This window comes from Panthera uncia, chromosome D1, assembly GCF_023721935.1.
Source record: "Panthera uncia isolate 11264 chromosome D1, Puncia_PCG_1.0, whole genome shotgun sequence".
In the NCBI taxonomy this organism is placed as follows: Eukaryota; Metazoa; Chordata; class Mammalia; order Carnivora; family Felidae; genus Panthera; species Panthera uncia.
In genome coordinates, this window is record NC_064808.1 from 55,445,282 (window position 1) to 55,467,778 (window position 22,497).

Genomic DNA, 22,497 nt, shown 5'->3' on the forward strand with positions numbered 1-22,497 from the left:
CCCCCCAAACCCCCTTTTTTTTTTTTTTTTATCTTTTATTGCTTGTGCTTTTTGCCCAACCCAAGGTCATGAAGATTTACTTCTATGTTGTATTCTAAGAGTTTTGTAATTTTAGCTCTTACGTCAATAATTATCACATATTCAAGGTTTCTACATATGCTTGTTAACATATTAAAAATGCTTCAGTCCTCATAATACAAATACACTGTAGTTTTCAAATTAGGTGTTGGCTCAAGCTAATTTTAAATTCCTTTTTTTAAAAATGTTTATTTATTTATTTTGAGAGAGAGAATCCCAAGCAGCCTCCACGCTGTCAGCTTGGAGCCCAACGTGGGGCTCGATCTCATGAACTGTGAGGTCATGACCTGAGCCAAAATCAAGAGTCAAATGCTTAACCAGCTGAGCCACCCAGGTGCCCCAGCTCAAGCTAATTTTAAATGAAGCACTAAAATGTGTAAATAGGCACTTTTTCTTCCAGGAATCATTTTGTATATGGTGTAAGGAAAGGGTCTAATTTCATTTGTTTGCATGTGAATGTCCAGTTGATCCAGAATTTTACAATTCTTATTACTATCTGACATTTTCTAGGGTGCTCGCCCCAACTATCATATGAACTCCATGAAGGTAGAGAACTTGTTTACCACGTTGATCACTTTTCCAATTACTATTGCTGTATAACAAATTATCCCAAAATTTAGCAGCTTGAAACAACCATTTTATTATGTTCATAGATTCTTTTGGCTTAGAATTTGGGCAGGACACAGAATGGTTTATCTCTGCTCCATCACATTTGGTGTTTCAGCTTGGAAGCCTCAGTGGTGGGGGCCTTATCATGTGTGGGCATCTTTATGCACGTGTGGCAGTTGATGTTGGCCATCTGCTGGGACTTCAGCTGGGGCTGTTGATCAGACATTGCATGTGTCTTTCTATGTGGGCTGGGCTTCCTCAGAGCATAGTGTCTCCAGGTGGCTGGACTTCTTTTTTTTTTTAATTAAAAAAATTTTTTTAATGTTCATTTTTGAGAGACAGAGAGGGAAGGAGTGGAGTGGGGGACAGGGACAGGGAGAGGGGGAGAGGAGAGAGAGAATGAGCAAGGAAGGAGCAGAGATAGAGGAGACACAGAATCCAAAGCAGGCTCCGGACTCTGAGCTGTCAGCACAGAGTCCGGTGCTAGGCGCAAACTCCCAAACCATGAGATCATGATGTGAGCTGAAGTCAGGCACTTAACGGATTGAGCCACCCAGGCATGCCCAGGTGGTTGGGCTTCTTACATGGCAGCTCAGGACTCCAAAAGCTAGTGTTCCAGCACAAGGCAAAAGCTGATTGCCTTTTCCAACTAACCTCAGAAGTCAGGCAGTGTCATGTGTGCTTTATTCTTTGGGTTAAAATGAATCACTAGCCCTCATATTCAAGGCATGGGGATGGACTCCACCTCTCTATGGGAGGGTGTAGAAGAACATGTGGGGTGGGAGATGTTGTTGTAGCCATCTTTGGAAAATACAGGATGCCACAATCATCTCTTCAGCGTCTGGCTCATAATATGTGCCAATAAATATTTGTTGAGTGAGTATTAAGCACTATGGTAGATATTTTCACATACATTTATCTCACATAATGTTGTCACAGTCCAATGTGATGGGTGTTATCAACCTCTTATAACAGTTGAAAAAATTGAGACTTAAGTGTCCTGTCATATTTTAAAATTTTATCTATAGGGGAAGCATTTTAAGTATTGGCGAGGGGCCCCTGTGTGGCTCAGTTGGTTAAGCATCTGACTGCCGCTCAGGTCATGATCTCACAGTTTGTGAGTTCTAGCCCTGCATTGGGCTTTTTGCTGACAGCTCAGAGCCCACTTTGGATCCTCTCTCTGGTCCCCCTCTATCTGCCGCTCCCCTGCTTGGTGTGTGTGCTCACTCTCTCTCTCTCAAAAATGAATAAAATATTTTTAAAAAGTATCATTTGTGGTACTAAGGGCAGTGACTAGGCGTGGATGTTATTGATTTGCTTGGATTTGTTAAAAATTTTTTTAGATGTTTATTCATCTCAGACAGAGCACGAGTGGGGGAGGGGCAGAGAGAGAGGAAGACACAGAAACGCAGGCTCCAGGCTCGGAGCCGTCAGCACAGAGCCTACCTCAGGCCTGGAACCCACGAACTGTTGAGATCATGACCTGAGCTGAAGTCGGATGCTTAACCTACTGAGTTGCCCAGGTGCCCCGGATTTCTTAAAGGAGTATTTTTTTCATTTCTTACTGTTAGCATTATTTTAGGCTGTGTCATAAAACCGTAAACCTAACAGATTAGCTCTTTCTCATCATTGATTTAAACAAGATACTTTCAGGGACACCTGCGTAGCTCAGTCGGTTGAGCATCTGATTCTTGATTTCAGCTCAAGTCATGATTGGCTCAGGGTTGTGGATTCAAGCCCTATGTTGGTGTCTGTGCTGAGCATGGAACCTGCTTAAGATTCTGTGTCTCTCAAATTAAAAAAAACCAAAACAACAAGATAATTTCAAGTTGTAAAAGTGCTGTAAAGAATAAAAATAGGTTTGAGGGGCACCTGGGTGGCTCAGTCGGTTAAGTGTCTAACTTCAGCTCAGGTCATGATCTCACAGTTCGTGGGTCCGAGCCCCGCATCGGGCTCTGTGCTGACAGCTCAGAGCCTGGACCCTGCTTTGGATTCTGTGTCTCCCTCTCGCTCTGCTCCTCCCCCACTCATGCTCTGTCTGTCTCTGTCAAAAATAAACATTGAAAAAAGTGGTTTTAAATTTAAAAAAAATAATTAAAATAGATTTGGGAAGGCATTATAGACTATATACTGTATTCATTCTAGGGAAAATTAAAATGGGAAAGTATAGTTAATCATGTGTAGGGAAGTGTATCGTTGATATTTAAGAATATTTTGCATATTTTGTCAGTAAAGGTAAAATGTTTGGTGTAATACAGTTAGATAAACATATCTTAGAGACTTAAAAGATACGCAGAAATTAATTGTATTTGTAAAGATTTTATTTTTAAGTAATCTCTATATCCAACTTGGGGCTCAAACTTACAACCCCAAGATCAAGAGTCACATGCTCTAGTGACTGAGCCAGCCAGGTGCCCCTGGAAATTATTCTTTAATTTTTTTTAAAGTTTATTTCTTTTATTTTGAGAGAGACAGAGACAGTGTGAGTGGGAGACAGGCAGAGAGAGAAGGGGAGAGAATCCATGCTGTCAGCACAGAGCCCAACTTGGGGCTCGATTTCACGAACTGTGAGATCTTGATCTGAGCCGACATCAAGAGTCAGACACTTGACTGACTGAGCCACCCAGGCACCCCTGAATAGGGCACATTTTTGTCCTCGGGGAGCTTATAGTCTAGTGGGGATGGCAGATATATAATGAAGTAGTTAGAATATAGTGTGATAAGTGCTCTAATAGGTATGGCATAGGTTCTGTTAGAACTTAGAAGGCAGGGATACCCTGCTAGCCTAGGTGGTATTAGGGAAGGCTTCATACAGGAGATGATAACTGAGCTGCTGTCTTTTTTTTTTTTTTTTAATTTTTTTTTTTTTTAACGTTTATTTTTGAGACAGAGAGAGACAGAGCATGAACGGGGGAGGGTCAGAGAGAGGGAGACACAGAATCCGAAACAGGCTCCAGGCTCCGAGCTGTCAACACAGCCCGATGCGGGGCTCGAACTCACGGACCGCGAGATCGTGACCTGAGCCGAAGTCTGCCGCTCAACCGACTGAGCCACCCAGGCGCCCCTGAGCTGCTGTCTTGATGAGGAGTTAGGTAGATGAGGTCTGAGAAGAGCATTCTAGGCAGAGGGAGGGCATACCAAAGAGCAAGGGGGAACTGCAGAATGTTTCCTAAGGTTGAAAATAGTGAGTGTGGGAGAATGGTGAGAGATACAGGGGCCAGAACAAGAAGGGTCTTACCTGTCATTGCTAGAGTGTTGGAGTCAATCCTTAGGGGCTAGGAAAAGACTGAGAACTTTGGAACAAGGAGTAAGATTTCGGACAGGAGTATCCAATTACCTTTCAACATCACTTATTGACTAATAGGCATTTCAGATTTAACATGCCTCTAAACCCAGCTCCTAATTTCTCCCCCAACACCTGTTTTTCCCCATCTCAGTGAATGACAACTTCATTCTTTGAGCTGCTTAGTCCAATCATCTTTGACTCCTTTCTCTCATACCCCACAGTCAATCCACCAGCAAATTCTGTTGTTTCTTCCTTTAAAATGTACCCAGAATTCACCCATTAATCACTACCTCCATTGCTAATGTCCTGGTCTGAGCCCACCATCACCTCTAGCCGGGATTACTGCAGTAGCCTCCTCACTAGTCTCTCTGCTTCCTCCCTTTCCCCTCAACAGTATATTCTCCACACAGCAGTGAGGAATCCTTCTAAAAGGTGAGATCCTGTTAGTTCTGTTCTAAAGCTTCTAATGACTTCCGTGCTTAAAGTCCTACGTAGGGCCATAAAGCCCTGCAAGTCTGGCACCACTCTTCTTCCTCCACACTTGCCTCTTTTCTGTTCTTGAACTTTGCTTACTTATATTCTTGCCTCAGAGCCTTTACATTTTTAGTCTGTCTGCCTGGAACATTTTTCCCCAAGATATCCACATTGGTGGCTCCCTTACTTTCACGAAGGTTTCTGCTATGAGGTCTTCCCTAATCATCTTATATAAAATCACAGAACTTCTCAGGCTAGTTATATTCTCCTTACCTTTATTTATTTTTTTTCTTTCATAGATTCACTACTGCCTGACATATATTTACTTGTTAGTTTATTGTTTGTCTTTCTTTTCTACAGCGTAAGGGTAGGGATTTGGACTCCTCTGTTCACTGCTCTATACTCTAGAAATAGAACATAAAGTAAAATTTTGTTGACCAGATGATTTGCATTTTTAAAGCTTCACCATGGTGGCCTTGTGGATAATGAATGGGAAAGGAGCAGGGCAGAATTAACACTTGAAATAGTCCAGTTAAGAGATTTGGGGCCTGGAGTCAAGAATTACTTAGGAGGAAGACCTAATGAGATCTGGTAACTCACTAGACCGGGAGAAGTGAAGGATGATGATTCCAGATTTCTGGTTTGGGTGGTTTGAGTGGATGATGTTGTTGTTAGGAATAAATGAAACCATGGGGGTGAATGAAATAGACCAAAATGAGAATATGTAGTTAGGTGACCAACCATCCTGGTGTGCCCAGGACTGTCTGTCTGTTTTAACACTAAAAGTTCATGTCTCAGGAAACCCCTCAGATCCAGGCACACCCAGATCATTGGTCACTCTAATTTTTAGAGGGAAAAGATAGCTGACAACAGAACTCCAGCAGCATGGAATAGGAGGAGGTGGTCAAGTCTGTGCAGGAAATGGGGCAGAGGCAGTTAAAGGGGTAGCAGGAGACTCAATGGGACATGGGATCATGGAAGCTAAGAGAGCAGATGCTTCAAGAAGAGTGGTCAACAGTATAGGTTGAGTTTCCCTTGGAATTTTTGAGTATTTAGCTGTCTTTGGCAGAAGTGTGACATATCAGAGGCACAGTAAATGTTTCTTAAAATAAAAGACACAAATGCTATGCCTCTATTGTTGTTTTTGTTAAGTTATTTTGTTAAACTAAGTTAGGGGGAGTCAACTTCAGATAGATACTTGCTGGGACATAAAGATAAAAATTAGTTTAGGGATACTACTAAAAGCAACATTGGGGCGTCTGGGTGGCTCAGTTTGTTAAGCATCTGACTTCAATTCAGGTCATGATTTCATGGTTCATGAGTTTGAGCCCCGCACCAGTCTCTGTGCTGACAGCTCAGAGCCTGCAGCCTGCTTAGGATTCTGTGTCTCGCTTTCTCTCTTCCCCTCCCCCATTCATGCTCTGTGTCTCTCTAAAAAATAAATAAACATTAAAAAAATTAAAAAACATTAAAAGCGATTTTATTTCTACGTTGAGTGGCAATTTCAGGTTGATGAATATTCTGAATACTGGGCAGTGTGAGTAAGCTGTTACATTCTGCAGTTCTGAAACAGCATTGCGTCTGAGCGAACATAAAATTTGAATTTCAGAATGAGACACTTATGATCATCTACATAGTGGTTCTTACTGTTTTAGAGTAATTCCTTTGAGAATCTATTAACCCTGAACTGTCTCCTTCCAAAAACACATGTGTATCTTGCTTTCAGTTTAGGGAGTGGAGGGTTAGAGATGGCCACAAGAATCCCAGGCTAAGAGTCACTGATTCCCCTCGTTTTATATCTTAGGGTTAAGAGGCCTAGAAAAATTAACTTATCCAGGATAGTTAGTGACTGAACTTTTTCTTGATTCATTGTTGTATCCACTGTGTGTTGTTGTTACTGTGCCAACTCCATACAAGTTGACCCAAACCTGTATGTCCTGTTTAAAGTCCATTTTTTTTTAACTCTCTGTCTATGGGATGGATCAAAATATTCTGTAAAAATTTGATGGACCGTCAGATTTTATATATTTTAAGCCATGAATTAAGAGTTGATGGGGTAAAAACTTAATAATGACTGGTGCCTTTTGTTTGGAACAGGATGCTGTATGATTATGTTGAAAGGAAGCGAAAGGAGAATTCAGGAGCCCAACTGCATGTCACCTATTTAGTGTCTGGCAGTCTCATTCAGAATGGACATTCTGTAAGTTGTCAGAATCTTATGAGCTGGAGTATGTTTGAGTTATAAACCATGTTACATAACATAACACAAGGGAAAACAGGATTCAGTATTAAGGAAATTTTAAAGGGAAACTTCAAGATGCTGATTATTTTGGATTTTTAGACTAAACCTAAAACTCTAAGTTTGGGTAATATCTTGGCTGTGATGCAGAGAGAGTATCATGATTATTCAGTTTTCCTAGGCAACAAGATTAGAAGACTGCTCTGTTATTCTTTTCTTCCTCTTCAAAGTATACTGGGGACAGTGATGGTTAATTTTCATCCTGTTCAGATGTCCAGCCACAACTTGGGTGTTCAGAAAGTCCAATTTTATTTATTTTTAAACTGAGTTTGATTTCAATTTAAAATTTTGAAAAATTTCATCTTGGTAGGCTTATGTCTGAGTGGCTGAGGGACAGAGGTGTTAGTAGGGGACTGAGCTAATGCAGTGCAGAAGCATAGGCCAGGAACACCTTTATTCTTCTGTATCTATTTATAGTCCCATCTGGTATCTGGTCATTCATCAGCACAGGTCACTGCTGTGTTTTTATCATCCAGAGCACAAAGCTTTTTCAGGTCTGCTGACTTCTCTTAGCTACTTCCCTGTCCCTCTTGAGGGCTCAAGGATCATTCTATTACTGTCATGCCTGGATGAGGGCATCAGAAGCTCTGCTGAGATAACTCGTTCCTTCTTCTTCACTAGACTGATCCTTGGGAACTTTGATAATTTCTCCTCTCTGTCTTCCTCCCAAAAGTAAGGGACACCTTTTCTGTTCTCACTTCCCCAAATCTCTAATCTGAAAGTTCTTTTGCTTCCACCACCACCACCATCAGCTCCATAGAACTTAGCCCAAGGATTAGATTTCCTGCTCAGATATCCACTAATGTATGAGTTTTTCTCTTTCTTTTGACTTTCCCTTAGAGCCCTCCGCTCAGAAAAGCCTGATTTATCAATATATTGACTGGGGTCATCTTGTAGCAAGAGTCCCAAGCATGTGAAATTTAAAACTTGGGGCGCCTAGGTGGCTCAGTTGGTTGAGCATCCGACTTTGGCTCAGGTCATGATCTCACGGTCTGTGAGTTCAAGCCCCGTGTTGGGCTCTGTACTGACAGCTCGGAGCCTGGAGCCTGCTTCGAATTCTGTGTCTCCCTCTCTCTCTGCCTCTCCCCAACTCATGCTCGCTCGCTCGCTCTCGCGCTCTCTCTCTCTCTGTCAAAAATAAACAAACATTAAAACTAGATTGGCAATCTAGTAATTTATAAGGAGAAACAACTGCTGTGGGATCAGATCCTTATATTCTGTGACCAGCATATTCTTTCCTCATTGGTAAGCTATTTGGCAAGCCAGGTGATAACAAGGTATTTATAAGTGTAAACAGAATCAGATGCCATTATATATCAGAAACACAAAATTAAGCAGACCTGATTTATTTGCTTTCAGAAATAAACCTGCCACCAGAATCCTTTCCACACATAGCTTTAGAGTGAATACTGCCCAAGTTTGCATCTGAATGTCTTCTTTCCTTTTGTTTCTAGGTTTAACTAACCCCCCCTCTTTCTTTTCTTTTGTTTTTTCTATAAGGCAAAGCCCTTTTATTTATTTATTATTTTTTTAAATGTTTATTTTTTGAGAGAGAGACAGAGACAGAGTGCAAGCAGGGGAGGGGCACACAGAATCTGAAGCAGGCTCCAGCCTCTGAGGTGTCAGCACAGAGTCTGATGTGGGGCTCGAACCCATGAATTGCAAGAATATGACCTGAGCCAAAGTCAGACACTCAACTGACTGAGCCACCCAGGCACCCTGCCCCCCTCTTTTTCTTTAATTAGTTGTTGCCTTCAATCTAGTCATGTCAATTTTATTTATTTATTTATTTATTTATTTATTTTAGAGAGCATGAGCGGGGGAGAAGGGCAGAGAGAATCTTAAGCAGGCTCCATGCCCAGCACGGAGCCCAACATGGGGCTAGATCCCATGACCCTGGGATCATGATGTAAGCCAAAGAGTCGGATACTCAACTGACTGAGCCACCCAGGTGCCCCTAGTCTTACCAGTTCTTTACCTTAGAATAATTGTGTTCCTTTTTTTTTATTATTACTATTTTAATGTTTATTTGTGAGAGAGAGAGACAGAGTGTGAGCAGGGGAGGGGCAGAAAGAGAGGGAGACACAGAATCGGAAACAGGCTCCAGCCTCTGAGCTGTCAGCACAGACACCAATGCAGGGCTCAAACTCACAGACCATGAGATCATGACCTGAGCTGAAGTCGGATGTTTAACCGACTGTGCCACTCAGTCACCCCTTGTGTTCCTTTAAAGCAGTGGTTTTTATTCTTTTTTTTTGATCACTGATTCCTTTAAGAATCTGAAAGAAAAATATGTATGTTGACATATTCATAAAATTTTGAGTGAGATCATGACCTGAGCTGAAGTCAGATGCTTAACCTACTGAGCCACCCAGGCACCCCACCCCTGTGTCCATCTTAAGAGGAACCCACTGAGTGGGACGAGGTGGCCGAGTGGTTAAGGCGATGGACTGCTAAGAGGAACCCACTGAATCAGACCTCTACCCTGGTATGCATTGTTTAGCATAAGCAAGTTGGCATTTCAACTGCCAGTATCCCCTCAGGCAGCATTTAGCCACACTGAACTCTCTAGGCCGTCCACATTTTCTCCTGAAGGTACCCATTTTTGTTTGTAGGGCCTTACTTAGAAAGTTGCATAAGTTTGAGTGGTTAATTTCTAATGCTGCTTTTCTAATTAGCTCTATAATTTTTTTGGTACAGTTTTACAGAACCTAACATTTTTCGGAATGACTTTTTTTTTTTTTTTTTAAATGTTTGTTTATTTTTGAGAGAGTGAGCGAGAGAACAAGTTGGGGAGGGGCAGAGAGAGGGAGACACAGAATCCGAAGGAGGCTTCAGGCTCTGAGCTGTCAGCACAGAGCCCAACATGCGTCTCGAACCCAAGATCATGACCTGAGCCGAAGTTGGACACTTAACCAACTGAGCCACCCAGGCACCCTGACCTTTGTTTTTTTAAGGAGAAAATGCATTATGGAAACATACTAATATACCCAGTTTATAAAAATTACACTTTTGAAAAAAAATTTAGTTGATTTTATACTGCTTTTTTCTCTTATGTTATATGAGTTTTGGTAGTTCCTAACATTCATAAATATGTTAAAATACTGAAAAATATTTGCTTTAGTAAAGCAAAACTATCTTTAATATGATTACCAAAAATAGGTTAAGATTTCTTTGCAGTTCCTTTTGTCTGTAGGATATATCTTACTAGGGATGCACAATCAGCTAGTATTTTATTTTTTTATTTTTTATTTTTATTAAAAGCTTATTTGTTTTGAGAGAGAGAGTGTGTGAACAGGGGAGGGGTGGAGAGAGAGAATCCAAAGCAGGCTCTGCACTTTTAGTGTAGAGCCCGAGGTGGGGCTTGATCTCACAAACTGAGATTATGACCTGAGCCAAACTCAAGAGTCAGATGCTTAACCAGCTGAGCCACCCAGACACCCCAATCAGCCTGTGTTTTATTTTTAAAATTTTTTTTTTCAACGTTTTTTATTTATTTTTGGGACAGAGAGAGACAGAGCATGAACGGGGGAGGGGCAGAGAGAGAGGGAGACACAGAATCGGAAACAGGCTCCAGGCTCCGAGCCATCAGCCCAGAGCCTGACGCGGGGCTCGAACTCACGGACCGCGAGATCGTGACCTGGCTGAAGTCGGACGCTTAACCGACTGCGCCACCCAGGCGCCCCTAGCCTGTGTTTTAGAGTCACTTGCAATAACTCCTCTCTGTGGATAAGCCACCAATTAAGTATCTAGTTAAATTCAAATTTTTTCCCACTTTCAGTTTTTAGGTTCCCTACTTTTCCTTACAGGTAATTATTTTAATAGATTCTGCTTCTATTCCGTTGTTGTTGTATATATTTTTATTTTTATTTTTATTTTTTTTAACGTTTATTTATTTTTGAGACAGAGGGAGACAGAGCATGAACGGGGGAGGGGCAGAGAGAGAGGGAGGCACAGAATCGGAAGCAGGCTCCAGTTTCTGAGCCATCAGCCCAGAGCCCGACATGGGGCTCGAACTCGCAGACCGCGAGATCATGACCTGAGCCGAAGTCAGACACTTAACCGACTGAGCCACCCAGGCACCCCTATTTTTAATATATGCAAATATATATTCTATTACTCCTCCCTCCCTTTTTTTTAAGAGAGAGAGTGCAAGTGTGGGGGAGAGGGGCAGAGGGAGAGAGAATCTTAAGCAGGCTCCACGTTCAGTGCGGAGCCTGACATGGAGCTTGATCCCACAACTTTGGAATCACAGCCTGAGCTGAAATCGAGTTGGATGCTCAACTGACTGAGTCACTTAGGTGCCCCTTTATTACTCCCTTTCTTAGATAAAAGTTTTCATACTATACTCCCTATTTTACATTTGAACTCATGACCTGGAGACCCAGAGTCACATGCTCTTTCAACTGAGCCTGTCAGGCGCCCCAAAATATTCCTCATTCCTTATTACAGCCACCTGATGCTACATTGATAATACTTTAGGTTTTTCAACAGTCCCTTATTGATAGTTTTTGGAGTTATTTACAATACATGGCCTTTACAAATTGTGCCATAGTTAACCTGTATTTTTTTTTTTTTTAATATTTTTGCCACTTTTAAGGTTGCGTTTCCTAGGATTGTTAGGATGCATATGTACTTTTGTTGGGTAATTGCCAAATACTTCTCCATTTTTCATTCCTACCAGTAATGTATAAGAGTCCCTTTTCTATATAATGCATGTTGTCATATGTTTCGGGGTCGTTTGTGTTTCTTTTCCTATGAATTGTCTTCATACCTCTTGCCTATTTTTTCTAAAGGAGTTTATTTCCTCTATTTTAGAAGCTATATATTAACCCTTTGTGATATGAGTTGCAGGTATTTTTCCCACTTTATCATTTCTCTTTGTACTTTGGCTTAAAGTTTATTTTTGTCATCTAAAAATTGTACATTTGTTAGTTTTTATAGATTATTTAAATTCTTCTTATTGTTTATAGTTAGGAAACTTTTCCTCATTCTCATATCACTTTATAGTAGAATTTATCTGTTTACAGAAGAATTCACCCATATTTTCTACTAGTGTATGTATGGTTTTATTCTTTACACTTAAATCTCTGCTTGGTTTAGAATTTGTTCTAATCTGTGAGAGACAGATCCAATTTTTATTTGGTTCCATATGATTATATATTAATTCTCTTTACAAAACTTACTAAGAGGTTCTTTTACTCACACTATTTGAGATGCTGTGTTCATTTTCTTGTGTTTATTTTTCACTGTTTTAAAATTTAGTTTTATTCAAAGGGGCACCTGGGTGGCTCGGTTGGTTAAGCGTCCAACTCTTGATTTTGACTCAGGTCATGATCTCACAGTTCATGAGATTGAGCCCCACATCAGGCTCTGTGCTGACATCATGAAGCCTGCTTGGGATTCTCTCTCTCCCCTGTCTCTGTCCCTCCCTGGTTCGTACTGTCTCTATCTCAAAAATAAATATACTTAAAAAAAATGGAGTTTTATTCTAATACATTAATACTAATGCATGCCTGATAACCTAGTGATAATTCATAAGTTTAAGAGTTCACAACATTTTTAGAAAGCACATAATGTTAACATTCAAATAAGGCGTTATAGAAAATTTTGTGAAGAATGAAATGTTTACTATAATCCTTAAAAGCCTTGGTCCATTTTGAAAGATCAACATTGAAGTTTTAAAAATCAGAAGAAAGGAAAGTAAGTTTTTTTCCTCCACAAAATACATAAGAACCACTTGCTGGCATTTGTGTTTTGAGTGCCTGGAATAAAATGGGCTACATTTTCAAAGGCAGTTAGTAACAGCTTGTACAAGGACTTGTCTCATTTGATTTAGCACCAAGTACATACATTAAGAGTAAATACACCATTCAAGAGTCACGTTTCTCCTCTAGCTCTCATATGCCCCACAGGACGTAAGCATCCTTGTTACCCCACTAAGGGATCAAATCATTTTCATTTTAATATGGCAACTCAGATTATACTCACCGGTAGAGTTTCTTCCTGCCAAATAACAGTGGCCATAACTATGGCAGTGAATGCTAGCAGGTATCAACTTCTTTGATTAGGAATAAAGAACTCAGTCAGCAAACTCAGTTATTTTTTGGTCTTTTTCAGCCTGTCATGTAAATGCTTTTAATTGCTATAGCTGTTTACTAATTATGATTGTTATATATATCAAGGGAATTTTCCTCTAGCATACATGATCTCTTTCTGTTTCCTTGTGCCATGGGTTTTCTTTTATTCTTCTTTTTGTAATTAATTTATTAATTACAAGGCAGATCTTACATTTTGATTACAAAGCAAACTAGCAAGTAGATCCTAAAGCACAAATTTTTAAACTCCATAACATTTGAAAACATAAGACTTTACTTACATTTTCTGTTGAATATTCAGCTTTGGTGTTTTTGCAAGAACTTCTGTCTGTTTCTGATGTAAATCATCCCTCAGTGCACATGTATTTTCAAAAGAACAGTCTTAGGAAAATGAACTTTCTTATGTGCTAATTAATACTTTTTTTAGTAAATTGAAAATTTGAGTAAACTGAAGGTATGTTTAATGACAAAATAAATACAGCATATGTGACTAGTTTATAAGTGTCTTAGTGTATAGGTAGCAGTGAATTTGCATCCTGCAACTAATCTGTAAATCCAGTTTTTTTTTTCCTTGGAATTTTATAGACATAATATCTCACAAAGCCATATACCACAGTGCTGAAGATGCTTTTTCTTTTTTGGATCAGTCTATGCAAAAGCCCCTTATAAGATACTTTCCCCAAATAACAAGGAATTTTTTTGTTTCTTTTCCATAAAGTAAGGAAACTTTATCAACCACTTATTCTTCTGAACAAATGTTAGGTTACTACCAATTGCTTTTTTAATTTGCTCTAAAAGATTTTTTTTAGGGCCGCCTCGATGGCTCAATCAGTTAAGCATCCGACTCTTGATTTTGGCTCAGGTCTTGATCTCATGGTTTGTGGGTTCAAGCCCCACTTCTGGCTCCGTGTTGACAATGTGGAGCCTGCCTGGTATCCTCTCTCTCTGCCCTTCCCCACCTCATGCATGGGTGCTTTGTCTCTCTCTCTCAAAAATAAATAAACTTAAAAAAACATTAAAAACTTTTTTTTTTTTTAAGTTTAGACATTTCTGATGTTTTTCAATTGCACACCCACAGATTACTGGATAAAACACTAGATAATTTCAAAAGATGAATCTTCATATTTCACTCATTTGACACATCCTTAATTTCCAGATAAAATCAGTAGAAATGAAACTAATAGAATTCTCAAAGAATTCATACATGCCAGTCTTAGGATAAGGAGCTTCTAAATGCATGGATGAGGAGCTTCTGCTCATCTTACTAGGTAAATGCGATTTTCCTCATGAAGTAACTGATGCTTTCTGGTTCATTTGTGGAACTTTTGTTTGTAGGGAAGCATATACATAGGGCCAGATCTTATCAGTTTCTGTTGTGGAGAATGTATCCTACACCCCTTTTGTCTGGTAGGTAATATTCCAGGACCAGTTCTATTTGGGTTTTGTAAGCCTTCCATCTCTTGAGAACCATTTCTGGTCTGTTATTCTCACACTGGATGATAGGTGCTCCAGTCAGATCATCACGGTTTTGGGAGGGATGAATTTGATGTTGTAGACCGGGTGGCTAGATGGATGAATTTAGCAAGGAGTGAGGTGTTGTTTAATGACCTCAAAGGGCATGTTCAGATTAATCACCATGTCTATCTGATAAACGATCCAGGGCTTCTGCTTGTGGAAGTGTCCTTGGAAAACTATCTAATACCCAGCTATGTTGGGTGAGATTTTTCAGCTCACGAAGAGCCAAGCTGAGTCATGACATTGTCTGAAATGAGCTTCCCTTATTTAGTGAAAGTCTTGGCTAACCAATTTCTGTGTCCCAAGCCCATTGTCTCAGAGTGGGTCCCTGTGGGAGAGGGGCTTCAGCTCAAAGTATTTTGTGATGTGCGATGACACACCTTGCCCGAGCTCAGTGCCACCATGATCACTGCGTTCAGGAGGCCCGGGCTGCACAGAAAGGGGGCTTTGGCCTGGTTGCATGCTCACCCTGTTCTGTGGTTTGGGACCTGTGGGCTGGCAGCACTGTGAGCTGAGGGCTGCCATTTGTTTGGTTTTTCATTGTATTGTTGTTATGTATATTCTATCACTTTCCTTAACCTGATGAAGTTTTAAAGTAAACAGCTTAAGTTAAAAAATAAGCCTGACTTTATGAAACTGTAATACAGATTTTTATGGGTACCTAATGTTCGTAATTTCACATCAAGGTGCAATTGAATTATCAGCAAAGAAACTTTCAAATTGGAAGTTGTACTACTACTTTAAACACTAATGAGATGTTATTTCCTTACAGTGCCACAAGGTTGCAGTAGTGAGAGAAGATAAATTGGAAGGTAAGTGTTTTAGCAACTTAGCAAGATTTTCCTCTTTTGGGATCAATGTAGGTACAGAAAAAATCTGCCCCTAGCATCTGCATACAATTATATTTAGCTATTTAACTGAAGAGCTGAATATTCCTTTTATTAGTAGTTTCTGAAACATGTTAAAATAGGATACCACATCTGCCTAACTTCCCATTTTTAAGACCAGTAGCTGCTGACATTTATAAAGCACTTTTATCACAGGATTTCAAAGCTCATGTGATTCTTGCAAAAAAACTATCATGAATAACATGTGGAACACCTCATCAACTGTAAAAAGACAGTAGTCTCTAAATACTGTTTTGTGTTCCAGGACAGTTTTTTAGGAAGAAAATTAAAGATTGCTTTTCCAAGGTCAGAAAGATTTAATAGAACTTCTAAATTAAATTTATCTTCCCATTTCAAAATTATTAATGCTATGGTTCTATTTAAAAATCCAGTTCAAAGGAATTTTATGACAGGGTCCACATGATCTGGACCTTTGTCTCAAGACAAAACTTGTACTGTTGTACTTCCTATATAAAGACTCCCACCAGTGGTGTCATTTTCTTACAAAAGAACTCTGAGGTATTTAGGGTGGTGGAGATGTCCACTTTTTTCTTTGTGAATTCCCACAGTGGTAGGCAAAGTGAGATTTATTCATTCAGTAGATACATCATGAGTATTTATACTCTGTCAGGCTCTGTGCTACGTGCTGGAGACTCAAGCACATTCCCTTTCTTCGTGGAATCTAACATTTGTTCTTGTGATGTTCTTCTATGTTTCTCCTCTGCAGACTTATCTGGTTAGTATTTTTGTTATAGAGTTGCTTTGTCTGCACAAAAATTGAATTACATAATTGAGTCTTCTCAGGTAGAAATTATTCTTCAGTTATATGCTAAAGATTCTTCCCTGACTGAAAAAAAAAAAAAAAACCCTAAAACATCATAGTCATCATCAATCATTCATTAATGTTTACCGAATGTCCATTGGATGAGTGATACCCTCACAGGTGTGGTACTTAGGACTGACTCACCACTACCTACCTTGTCATTATGTCCCCGTTATAGAAAAAAGAGTTGATGTTATACTGTGTATGTGACTCTTTGGCCTTTTAGGGCTTTTTGGACCACCACAGATTGCAAATGGTTTTAATGCAGAAGGGTTTCTTGTTAAAGTCCCCACATGCTATGAAGTTTGTGTATTAACAGACTGCTTTTCCTGTTGACTTGTAGCAGTGAAGTCCAAGCTAGCTGTGACTGCCAGCATCCATGTGTACAGCATCCAGAAAGCCATGCTAAAGGACAGTGGGCCTCTGTTCAATACCGACTATGACATCCTTAAAAGCAACTTGCAGAACTGCAGCAAGTGAGCTCCTTAATGTTCCTTGTGGGCTTCTTTACGAATTGATTTTGTAAGATGTTTACACAGTGGCTGCCTCTTAAGAGTGAATGCCAAGTCTAGTAAAACCCCATTTATCTTGCAGTAAGACACATGCCTGGTTTTATTAGTACATCATAAGGTGAAAAATAGCAGCCACAACCCATATTGAAAACCCCAGTGGACTCCCCATAAATCTATTTCTCATGTATTTATCCTGTCACCGCCACCAGAAATGTTTGTTGTGCCCCCTCATTACTCCCTTACCCCAGTCTCTGCTTGTCTGAATCCTACCCATTTTTCAGGAACCAGTGTAAACGTCCTTCAAAAATATTTCTAATTTGTTATCCCTCTACCTTCCATCCAAAAGCAGTTGATCTTCCACAGCCAGGATCACATCTTGTTTGTTTTTGTACTTTATATCGTTTTCAGTGAGGTGATGGACCATAATGCACAGGCTTGTGTTGTGGCTTTGCTGCTTAATAGCCTGGTGGTTTTGGGCCAATTACTTAAACTCTTTGAGTTTTGGCTTTTTCATTTTTAAATTAAATTCATTTTAAAATTTTTAAATAGTAATACCTACTTTGTGGGGTTGTATTAAGAGTTCAAATCAGTTCCCCAGACATATTAAGCACCTACTACTTTGATAGGTACTAAGTGAGATCATTTGAATTCATTCCACAAAGTTCTGATGAGTACCTATGACATGCCACACACTGTAGAGTGAATATGGCCCAGTACCTGCTTATGGAACTAATGGTCCTATGGTAAACACTTACATTATAGCGTGACAGTGCTATAATAGGAGTAATACTGAGGGAGGCTATTTGGGGGGCATTTGTGGGGAATCAAATAGCTAGGGCCTGTGTTAGGAGATTATAGGGAACGCATTGCAAAGCAGAACACTGCTTTCTGGCCTGCTCTTCTCATAGCCCTCTGAGTGATCTCCACCGTAGTGGCCTCCTCAAGACGTCATGAACAATGACTGATTACCCTCCTCAACTCCCATGAGCAAGAAGATTCTTCAAACAAAAAAGGGGGATAGGTGGGAAATCAAATAGCTATGTCCTGGGTTAGGAGAATGCATGCTTTCCTTATAATCGCCTAACCCAGGACATAGCTATTTGATTTCCCACAGACACTCATCCCTCACTTTTGGGTGGGGTGGAGTGATGAGGCAAAAGAGAGAAGGCTTCCTAGAGGGTGTGACATTTAAGTCAAGGCCTTAAGGCCCAAGTAGAAGTAGCCAGTAAAAGGAGAAGTAGAAGAGTGAGGACAGAACTGTGAGGAAACATGGTGCTTGTGTGGAACCAAAGTCATTTTCTATGGCTGGACTTAGACTGAGAGGTAGGAAATAATGAAATATAAGACTAAAGTAGGACTCACAGTGTACACTTTGACTAGTAGGTTAAAGAGTTTCGACTTTATTCTGAGGGCACTGGGGAGCCACTGAAGATTTTGAAGCAGATGGGTGAAATGATCAGAGCTGCATTTATAGAAAGATCACTTGGGGCACCCAGGTGGCTCAGTCAATTAAGTGTCCAACTCTTGATTTTGGCTCAGGTCATGATCTCATGGTTTGTAGGATCAAGCCCCACATCCGGCTCTGTGCTGAAAGCGCAGAGCCTGCTTGGGATTCTCTTTCTCCCTCTCTCTCTGTTCCTCTCCTGCTTGTGCTTGTTTTCTTCCTCTCATTCAAAAATAAATATTAAAAAAAAAAAAGATCACTTGGCTGCAATAAGATGGTGAACATCGATCAGAAGGGAATAATCGGGAGACAAAGCCATCAGTGAAGAGAGATGTTGCAGTGATTCAGGGTGGAGATGACAGTTATCTGAAGTATAGTAGTTGTATTGAGGGTGAAGAGGTATGAAGGTTAAAGAGTCATGCTGTCAAAACCTGGATGTTGTCACGCTTGGAGACCAGGTGTGTGTATGTGGCTGGGTGGGAGTGTTCATGATGTTAAGGATGATAACCGTATATCTGACTTGGTGGCTGAATTGGGTGATGGTGTTATCAGTAAGAAAGGGAATATGTGGGGAGGAGTAAGCTTGCGGGGAGAAGGAAAATGGTGAATTGGGTTTGGACATGTTGAGTTTGAGAAGCCTGTGGGGAGTCCAAGTGAAGATGTCCATGCAATAGATAGATGAGTCTAGAGCTAAGAAGAGAAATCTGGCATGAAGATAGAGATTTTGGAATCAGAGAAAATAGGTAATTAATTGGGACACAGCAGTAGATACAGTCATTCACAGAGAATGCGTAGAATGAAGGAGGGCAGAAAGTAAAACTCGAGGCCATGGTTACTAGCTGTATAACCTTAAGCAAATTATTGAACCTCTCTGTGCCTCCGTCTCATCAGTAAAATGAAGCTAACAATGGTACAAAGCTCAACAGGTTATTGAGGAGTAAATGAATGAATATATATAAAACACTTAGAATAGTGTTTGGTACGTAGTAAGCGCTATTTAAAGATAGCCACTTTTCAAGGGATGGGCAAGAGAAGAGGAGCCTAAATGGGAGCAGCCAGAGATGAGAGGAAAATCACGAGAATATAGGGGGCTCTAAAAGCAAGGAAAGAGTTTTAAGAGGTAGGGACTGATTGGCAATATCATATCTTACTGAGAAGCAAAGTAGAATAGGAACTGAAAAGTGTCCATTGGATTTAGTGATGGCCTTGGTGAGAGGCTTTTCCATGGAGTGGCCAGAATCTGGTGAACTGAGTAAATGGGAGCATGATAAAGTGGGACAGCAAAAATGGACAAGTCTTTTCAGGAAATTGGACTGTAAAATGGAGAAAGAGAGAGGTAGCTAAAGAGGATTTGAGACTGAGAGAGAATATATACATTGTTGAGAATGCCCTGAACTTGTACTATTCAGAAAGAGCCATAAGAGAAGAAATGATTGAAGCTACTGGGGGAGATGGGGTAACTGATACAGCCAGGTCCTTGAGGAGAAATAGAGACTTGCCAAACATAGTTTCTGTAAGTTCCATGAGAACAGGGATTGTGTCTATTTTGTGACCAAAAAATGGTGCCTGGCAAATGGTAAGCATTTAGTAAGTAACTGTTGAGTGAATTGATGATAGACATTAGTTCTTTTACTCTACTGCTCAAACCTTAATAGGTACACAAATATTTATTAAATAAATAAATATAATTCTATAGCTAGAGTAATAAGTGGTGGGGTTTTTAAAATTTTTTTAGTGTTTATTTTTGAAAGAGAGACAGAGCATGAGTGGGGGAGGGGCAGAGAGAGAGGGAGACACAGAATCCGAAGCAGGCTCCAGGCTCTGAGCTGTCAGCACAGAGCCTGATGCAGGGCCTGAAGCCACAAATTGTGAGATCATGACCTGAGTCATGATCCGAAGTTGGATGCTTAACCAACTGAGCCACCCAGGCACCCTGATAAGTGGTGTTTCTTAAGGAAGGACTACAAGAAAAGATGAATATCCTGATAGGTTTATGTAAATTGTACTATTAGATTTCAAAAATAATCTGTATTAAAATCTATTTGTGGCATGTCAAGCTCTAAAAATCAGTTCTTCTATTGTATCCGAGTAGACAAACAGGAGTAAAGGGGACTCAGAAGTTCAAAATGATATTTACTCAGGGACCACTAAAGTAAACATGGCAAAGTAGAAATGTGGTAATAGGAAGCACTTTAATGAAACCTTACTTAAATACTTAAAGTATAATGGGTAGAAATGTGAAGAATTTATCTCCAATAAAGAAGTTTGTAATTGCCCTTGAGAATTATGGGCCAACTGAAATCTGACTCATTGTTTCGTGTGTTTTAAGAAGTGCTGTGACAGGAAGAAAGTTGAAATTTTAGGACTGAGCAGATTCTTCTCTCTTCGGACATGTTCCCAGCCTAACTTGGTCTCTTCCTTATTGCCAGTTCTGGTCCTGACCCTAAGGTGTGGAATGTAGACCAAATGGAGAAAGAGTTGTTTCAGGGCCAACTTCAGATGTTGACAATGAAATAAACCATTGCTTTTTTCTGTGTACACGGAAGCACTGCAAGGCCAGAGAGGAAGACTAGTGGGTACAAGGAAATGATTTCCGTCTGTTCTTAACTCTGATGCACAAAATATTTGTGTTAGTGTGGGGTTTTCTGAAGTGGACTCTAATAAATCAGGGGAAGATTTTGGAGCTATAGACTCAGCTTTAGGGCTGCTCAGTCTAAGGTTACTTCTGAAATTAAATGATGTATCAGGGACTTTTTTCTTAGGCCAGTTAATCTAGAAGTTGTGCCTGGTTGATCTCTCGAATGATTACTATTACCACATAGTTTCTTTCTTAACTTTTCCCACCTCAAGTGGAGGTGATACATTAAAGAAGGGAGAGAAACCAGAAGCCTCACTTCCAGGGACTTCAGTTCTCTCATTCTTTCACACGTATTTCTATGTGCCAGGCCTTGTACTGGGTACCTAAAATACAAAAGATGAATAGTATCCTTCCCTACCTCCAAGGAGCTCTCACCTACTCCCAGTAAGCTAAAGACTGGGGGAAATAAAATGTTTTTCTTTGTCAGAAAAGTTGAGGAACTTTGCTTTAAGCACAACTGGGATTTGTGTGAACAAGGCACATCTACGATGATTATAGAAGAGATGAATGCTCCCTTTAATATGCCATGCATACCGTTCCACATTTCTTCACTTGGCTTTGGGCATACTTGTCTGGTGCTGTTAGTGGGTGTTATTAGAAATTTTTAACAAATGACAATAAAGGACCACAGGTCATAGGAGCCAGTGGCTCTGTTCCCAGCTTCTTCCTTATTTTAAAGCATGACCCACTCTGGCCAGGAGAGTTGCCAGGAATTTTATTAATATTTAAAGCTCGTAATTTTGGTTCAGTCAATATTTATTGCATACGTAGCTCTGTAAGGTGAAGGTCTTTAAACACAAGAGATAACCATTTGATTTCCCAAGGATGTTGACATTACTAATCTTTTGTTATTTTTTGATATATTCTTACTGTTTTGAATTGGGGTGCTTTCTTCAAAAAAGTAAGATGTTCAATATGGTATGGTAGAAGACCTCAGATTCCAGTCCTGGTTCCGTTACTGACTAGATGTATAATCTAGGACAAGTCTCTCAACATCTCTCCAATACTTTTTTCTCTATCTAAATTAGAGTTTTTATTTATTTTTGAGAGAGAGCAAGCAAGGGAAGGACAGAGAGAGAGGGAGACAGGAGACAGAATCCCAGGCAGGCTCCACACTGCCAGCACAGCGCCCGTGGCCAGGCTCAAACTCACGAACAGTGAGATCATGACCTGAGCCGAAATCAAGAGTCAGACGCTTAACCGACCGAGCCACCCAGCCACCCCTGCACAAAATAATTTCTAAATCCATTTTAGTTCTAAACTTTTCTAATTTAATAGTGTTAGAGGTAGAAAGTATTATGTGGAAGAAGCAAGACTTTGAAATTAATGTAACATTTCCAACTTCAGGTTTAGTGCCATACAATGTGCAGCTGCAGTTCCCAGAGCTCCTGCTGAATCCTCATCTTCCGAAAAGTTTGAGCAGTCAGATCTTCAAGTATCAAGTGAGACACAAGCCAATAATGAGTTGACAACCAATGGTCATAGTCCACCTACCTCCAAACAGATTTTACAGCAGCCCAAGGGAATAATGGGAATGTTTGCCTCTAAAGCTGCTTCTAAAACCCAAGAAGCCAACAAGGAAACCAAAACAGAGGCTAAAGAGGTAACAAACATAAGTTTAAAGATGTCTTTTTAGCTCAGAATGTGTAACTAGAAGAGCATTATAGTTTAATCACATAAGGTTCCAATATATAATAATATAGTCTAGTTTTTCCATTGTGGTCTGAATCCTTTAATTCTTGATATTCTCGTCTGAAATTGTCCTTTTTCTTTTGAAAATGCTTCTCACCAAGCTTTGGATTCTTCTGTAAAATGGTCCTGTGCACATCACAAG

General features: G+C 40.1%; 1 protein-coding gene and 1 pseudogene across 1 annotated transcript in view; one reads left to right on the top strand and one right to left on the bottom strand.

The window, feature by feature from the left end:
* POLD3 (DNA polymerase delta 3, accessory subunit) overlaps nt 1-22,497 on the top strand; it is a 55,043-nt gene that overhangs the window by 5,194 nt on the left and 27,352 nt on the right. Inside the window, exons 3-6 of the mRNA XM_049652270.1 lie at nt 6,545-6,647; nt 15,132-15,171; nt 16,413-16,545; nt 22,011-22,266. Of these exons, the coding sequence (XP_049508227.1) occupies nt 6,545-6,647; nt 15,132-15,171; nt 16,413-16,545; nt 22,011-22,266 (532 nt within the window). The remainder of the gene's footprint in view (nt 1-6,544; nt 6,648-15,131; nt 15,172-16,412; nt 16,546-22,010; nt 22,267-22,497) is intronic.
* LOC125910992 (GTP:AMP phosphotransferase AK3, mitochondrial-like) lies at nt 14,113-14,900 on the bottom strand (annotated as a pseudogene).